The sequence below is a fragment of the Otolemur garnettii genome, unplaced genomic scaffold, assembly GCF_000181295.1.
Source record: "Otolemur garnettii isolate 467f Iridium unplaced genomic scaffold, OtoGar3 scaffold00038, whole genome shotgun sequence".
Lineage (NCBI taxonomy): Eukaryota > Metazoa > Chordata > Mammalia > Primates > Galagidae > Otolemur > Otolemur garnettii.
The window spans coordinates 4,956,357-4,963,473 of record NW_003852433.1 but is presented as its reverse complement, the minus strand read 5'-3'; the positions used below and the strand labels follow the sequence as shown (position 1 = coordinate 4,963,473).

General features: G+C 36.5%; 1 protein-coding gene across 3 annotated transcripts in view; it reads right to left on the bottom strand.

The window, feature by feature from the left end:
- Nucleotides 1-7,117, bottom strand: part of MTMR3 (myotubularin related protein 3) — a 151,554-nt gene that overhangs the window by 58,644 nt on the left and 85,793 nt on the right. For all 3 annotated transcript variants that reach the window (XM_023513294.1, XM_023513295.1, XM_012805248.2), the window contains one exon: nt 2,485-2,569. In XM_023513294.1, coding sequence (XP_023369062.1) covers nt 2,485-2,487 — 3 coding nt within the window. In that variant the 5' untranslated portion in view covers nt 2,488-2,569. The remainder of the gene's footprint in view (nt 1-2,484; nt 2,570-7,117) is intronic.

Sequence of the window (7,117 nt, the reverse complement as noted above, 5' to 3'; positions counted from 1 at the left end):
AAAAAAAAAAAAAAAGACTCAAAGAGGAAATTAACATTATAAATAAATTTAAATGTGGGGAGGACAGACTGATGACCAATTAGGACCAATTCGTCCTATTAACTAAATTCACATCTAACGTTGATATTGGCAAAATTTAAAAGTGTAAGTATAATTCCCAGCCTTGCTTTCGATGCCAGTCACTATTCTTAAGACTATTAAAGGCTATAAAATGATGTTTCAAAATAATTCAAAAGGGCAAGGTGACGAAATCAGATGAAACAAGAGTAGCCATGAATTAATCATTTTTGCAGCTGAATGATGCATCTATGAGGGTTCGTTGTACTCTGTTTCTTTGCATAGATTTTCTATAATAAAATATAAAAAATTTTTCCTAATGCTTAACCTCTCAAAGTCAGAATTCAACCTCATTTAAGAACTTTTAAGAGTATAGAAGAGAGGATGTTATTCTTAAATTAGTACAGAGGTATGCATTAAAAACAAAAAGAAATTTCAGTGCTCCTGAATTCTCTATACAAAAACTAGGGATTAAGGACATATAATCTAAATGCTAAAACAATATGGCATATTGTCAAAGCAATAGTTCAACCCGTAAAATGTTATACAGCTAGTAAAAGTGATCATTAAGCATCCAATGAGTCAACATGGAAAAATGTTTACTTCATTTAATGAAATAAGCAAAAGAGAAATTTCATGTTATTACTCTAACTATATAAAACATATATAACAGACTAGTTAAAAAGGAATATAATCATGAGTTCTAACTACAAATGAGAATTTTTACAAATTTGTTTTAATGCTGCTTTATGAGAAATAAAAAAAAGACACATGGCCACGCTGCTCCCAACTATTTGCACACAGAAGCATCTCCAAGGGACAGGGCCAGAGACAACACCAGGAGGATTGCTAGGAACCACAGCAGCAACAAGAACATGGTATGCTGGGCAGAGCCTGTGGCTCAGTGAGTAGGGCGCTGGCCCCACATACCGAGGGTGGTAGGCTCAAACCCAACCTGGCCAAACTGCAACAAAAAAAAAGAAAAGAAAAGAAAAGAAAAAATAGCCGGGCGTTGTGGTGGGAGCCTGTAGTCCCAGCTACTCAGGAGGCTGAGGCAAGAGAATTGCTTAAGCCCAAGAGCTGGAGGTTGCTGTGAGCTGTGACGCTACAGCACCCTACTGAGGATGACAAAGTGAGACTGTCTCTAAAAAATAAATAAATAAAAATAGAACCACCATGCTGTTGCTAGCTATATGTACAACCCTCAATACAGAACTAAGCTGCTTTCACAAGCCCATCATTTGCTATTCATTGGCACTGTCATACATACCACATGAATAACAGACACGAACTTTTCAATTCATTAAAAAGTCTGTGGGAAAACCCACAAAATAAACAGTCTGGAGAAATAATAATAAAAGTCAATGTTTGGATATGAGATAAATCAGAAAGTTGTAATGTCCACAGACTAAGGGGAAAAAGTGGCCCAGCTTTAATGTGTGAGCTGTTAACCTTTCTCTTTCTTTTAATATGACATTTCTGCACAACTAGTTTGCCTTGTTTTACTTTGTTTTTAATTTTGAAAAGCACTTTCCCTACATATCCCTAATGAAGCTTGAAATTAACATGTCCTTTTCAATTCCTTCTCTGTGCGCCAGCATAAAACAGTTTGGATCTAGGAAATGTCACAAGGTAGAAGGACAATATTACAGTCAATCATTTTCTTTTTTTAAGCCTTGAAGCATTGTTTACATATCCTCAGGATTGATGAAAATGTGGTTGTCATGTTCTTCCATCTTCTTGGCTTGGACTGGGCCCTAAATGATCCACCCAACACTGAAATGTCCATCATATGCTCTTTTTGGTCAAAGGGGGTGTGCAGAGCTGCTTCACTGGGGTTCAGCTCTATGGTATCAAAATAGTGCCTTAAAAAGATAGAACAGGGAAGACAAGGACTGCTTCCTTACAGAAAGGTAAATTCATAAAATATGTATGCTACATGAGGTAATGTATATGTCAGTTAGCTTGATTTAGCCATTCTACAATGTATATACATATTTCAAAACACATTATACACTATACAATTTTCGTCAAGAAAATTAAATATGCAGATGACACTCTCACAATTCACTTATATACAACAAACATTGTTTCTACCACATGCTACTTCCAAAAAAAGGAATAAAAAAAACCTGGCATCCAAGAACCATGTATTTTAGTCTTGATTCTACTTATTACCTTACTGAAAAATAGAGATAATATCTAGGTGAAGCTCACAGGAAAACAATAGAAATTAAACTATTCTATACTGTGGCGTATTCTATAATTATTATTACTAAGTAAACAATAAAAGGAGACAAGAGAGATCTAAGAAAAGAAAAGTTAAATGATTTCTCACAAAAAACTGGGTAACTATGAATTAGTGTTCATTGTATTTTCAGGATAGAGGTTTTTTACTCCAATTTCTTTCTTATTTCCTGTACTTACCATGGCAGGAGGCCCAGATTAGGAGGAGAAATCCTCTTCCCTTCTTCAGTGTCTGACAAGGATCTTCTTTCCCTTATGTTGAGATCTTAAAAAAAAAAGGGGGGGGGGAAAGGGGGGCAAAATTGGCAATAGTTTTTCCCCTAATTGGTCACATCCTATTTAAAGGGACTGTATATACATAGACCTAAAAACCAGAGTCAGCCAAGAAACATTTGAGTATCACCCAGCCAATTCCCAGTTGTCAAATCCAAACTTGATAATTCCTTTGTAAAAATTCTTTTGGTCTTAACTGATTTCTGCAAAAATACAGCCAAGGCCAAGATTTCTAAAGTTGACAGTATTACAAAAATAAAACTTGGATGGGAGTTATAAAGCAACAGTTAAAATCAACCTGCAAACGCAAAAACAATATTCTTATATTTCAGGGTGTTTTGTGGTTATCTGCAAGCTCAAAATAGAGCCCCCAACTGTGGAAACCAAACTGACTTGGTTTGATATATATGAAAAACTGCCTTATTAACCACATATTCTATGTTCCTCTGAAAACTTAATCAACTGTGCTAACACCTTTACCTGGTCTTTTAAAAACAAAAAAGGAGAAGGAAAAATACCCAACTAGAAACCCAAAGACAGGCCAATAAAAAAGTGACTGAGTCAATGTTTTCTTTTGATTACTCTCATAAAACACTAGCATTTCTGGTTTGCTAAGATTCCATAAAGAGAGGATACTTTAGGGAGCTTTGGCTTCAATGTTCAACATAAACTCTTTAGAAGCAAAGTCAGTCAGGGTGAACAGAGGACAAAGTAGTAGCAGGTCCCAGGTCATATCAAGGCATTGGGGGCCAGGGGTGAACAGAGGAGTGGCTTGAGATGACTTCAAGAGTCACTCTGGCTATTGGGTGGGAAACAGACAAAACTGCTGGGAGTGAGGAACAAAGGAGGAAGCAGGGAGAGCAATTAGAAGGCTACTTCAATAATCCAGGCAAGAGATAGTACACTGTTTAAAAGGGACTAGTGCAGTGGTTGTCAACCTTCCTAATGCTGCTATGTATTTTCATTGTTACAAAGGGGTCGCGACCCACGGGTTGAGAACTACTGTACTAATGGTAGAAGTGGTGGGATACTGCTGGGTTTTGGACATATTATACTTTGAAAGTATCACCCCTAGGATTTGAGCTGATGAATGTGAGGGAAAAGAAGTTAAGCTTTTTATCTCAGCAACTGGAAGCAAGGATTTCTCATTTACTGATGAGGGACATCTGTAATAAAAGTGAGTTTCCCCACCCCATGTACAGATAATGGAGAAAGAACAAGAAACGAGGGGTTCCCTTTGAGACATGTTATGTTTGAGATGCCTATCAGATAGCAAAATGAAAATGCCAAGTAAAGTGTAGATAAACCAGCCTGGATTGGCATATTGTCAGAGGCCACCTAGAGATCAAAAGATATTGATATCTCTGCCTGGAAGCTAGATATATTAATATAACATGAGAAAAAGCAGTGTGTGAATGGCATATGACCAAACACAAGACAGGTGTAAGTGGATAGGCTAAAAAGACCAAGGAGAGGGGCTTGGGACACTCCATCTTTTAGAGGCTAGAATAATGAGAAAGAACCAGATGGCTCAGTAATATAACCAATCAGAGTCATCATTATCACCATTCTACAAAACCAAGTCAAAGCTTAGTTATTTGACCTAGCTCAAGAACCCACGTTAGTATAAAATCCTCATTTATTCATTCATTTCAATAAATATTTACTCAATACCAATTTATCCCAGGCCCTGTTCTAGACATTAGGAGGACAGCTGTAAGCAAGAAGTCATGGAACTTAATTTTACTGTCTTCCCCACTAGAAACAAAGAAATATCTAACATTAGGTAGCTGGTGAGTATTGCCAAGAAAACAAAGTCTCTTTGGAGATAGACAGTAAAAAAGTAGTGCTGTTTTAGGGCAGGAAGGTAAGTGTGTGCAAAGAAGGCACTTGTTGGAATTAAAAAGGAGAGGGACAAAGGCAAACAAATTATTCCGAAGTTATGAAATACTAAAAGAACAGGATGCTATTGTATAGAAACCTTTAAAAAAGAAACACCTACTGAATTTTTTTTAAATGTTATACATAAAGTATGTTTCAGGATAAAATGTCTAATGACAATATCACATACACATTCATATACAGTATCTGAAACAAATTATATGGAAGTGAATTTGATATATTTTGCAAAACTGTTAAATAACTCAAAATTTAATTCCAATGATAAAGATACTAATCCCAAAAATGTACATGGACTGTGAATGTGAGAATGACCCTCATCATTACTGGTGAGAATGTAAAATGGTACAACTGCTGTGGAAAAAGTTTAGCAGTTCCTAAAAAAGTTTCACAGAGTCACCATTCGTCCCATCAATTCCCAGGTATATACCCAAAAGAACTGAAAACATACTCATACAAAAACTTACACACAACAGCATTATTTACAACAGTCAAAAACTGGAAACAACCCAAATACACATCAATTGATGAATGGATAAACAAAATGTGGTGCAGTCTGCACACACAATGTCCATATAATAGAATATTATTCAATAATAAAATGGAATAAAATATTAATACATGATATAATATGGACAGAAAACATTACACTGGCTCAGCACCTGTAGCACAGTGGTTATGGCGTCAGCCACATGCACCAGGGCTGGTGAGCTCGAACTCCACCCAGGCCTGCTGAGGAACAATGACAACTGCAAACGAAAAATAGCCGGGCGTCATGGCAGGTACCTGTAGTCCCAGCTACTTGGGGGGCTGAGGCAAGAGAATAGCAGAAGCTCAAGAGTTTGAGGTTGCTGTGAGCTGTGATGCCATTGTACTCTACCCAGGGCAACATAGTGAGACCGTGTCTCAAAAAAAGAAAAGAAAACATTACACTAAGTGAAAGAACCTGAGGTACAAAAGGCCATATATTGTGTGATTCCAATTATATGAAATGTCCAGAATGGGTAAATCCATAGAAAAACAAAGTACATTAATGGTTGCCAAGAACAGGAAATGACTGCTCATGGGAACTTATAGGAATGTTCTGAAAAAGTAATGTTTGTACAACATTATAAGGGTAGATTTTATGTGATGTGAACTATAGCTCAATAAAAAATAGGTGTATAGAATTAATCTAATCAAATATTTCATGAAATAAAGATAATCTTACTGTCAGAAAGTTATGGTATTAAACCAGCAGCAAAGACCATCTAAGCACCTAAACTATGCTATGATCTTGAAAAGGTTTCAGGGCTCCTGAGAAAAAAATAGACAATTCTAGGCCTAGCACAGAAAATGTACAAATTGTTTCTGGAACATCTTTTTATTTTGGAAAGCAAGAAAACCATCAAATCTATGTCAAAAAGACTTTGAAACCAACTTGAAGATACCCATTAGCCAAAAATGGGATTTGAGTGAAAATAGCACACTGCAATGAACAGTGTTTCATGTGTTTAAATATAAGTTCATAATGTGTTTCAATGTGTTTAAATATAAGTTCATAATGAAACATATTCATCCTCCTTCCCACACACAGACAGAGTTCACCACTGGAAGATGCTAAGAAACCAACCTCTTATTTTTGAAAACTGGTAAATAAGAGGAAAAAATTATTTATCCTGCCTTCCCATACCCAAACTGAACCTGTATAGAATCAAGTAGTTGATGAGGGAAGTATTTAATCTAATGTATGAAGAAGGAAACAATTAGATAGCACTACCTTACAACTGCTACTGAAATATAGATACAAAAATAACCTAGTCAGTAGGAAACTGCAGGAAAATAACTCCAATTCTTTAACAAAACTGCAAGATAAAAGATGGAAGGGAAACAAATTTAGGAAGACTTAAATGACCATGTCACCCAACTGCCATATGGACCTTATTCAGATCCTGATTCAAAGTTTAAAAATAAAGTTGAAACATTAAAGAAATATGACCACATACTAAATACTTTATGATATTAAGGAATCATTACTAACCTTCTATATAACTGACAATCTTCCTGTGGTTATGGGTTTTTGTGTGTGGTGATGGATTTTAAAAAGAGTTTAGGGCCAAGTGTGGTGGTGGTGTGGTGGCTGTAACCCCAGCACTTTGGAAGTCTGAGGCAGGATCACTTAGGGCCAGGAGTTCAAGACCAGCCTGAACATAGTGAGACCCTGTCTCTACAAAAAAATAATTAACCAGGTGTGGTGGCATGCCTATGTACATCTCACTGCTCAGAAGGCTAAAGCAGGAAGGCTCCATGAGTCCAAGAGCTTAAGGTTGCAGTGAGCTATGACAACGCCACAGCACTCTAGCCTGGGCAAGAGAGAAAGACTCTGCCTCAAAAAAAAGACTGGTGGAATCAGTTTTAGCTATCATAAAACCAGTTTTTACAGTAAACGTCAATATGGATTGGAGTCATTTCAGAGGGGTTTTTTCTCAGAAAATTTTAAAGAAAAACTCTCACAGACATCACAATTAGATGTTCCAACTAAAATGTACTATATTCAAGTTAGTTACACTGCACTAGAAATCAAATTACAATTACAAAGACAACAACAACAAAAAGCCAGGAGTTATGGCAGGCACCTGTAGACCCAGCTACTCCACAGGCT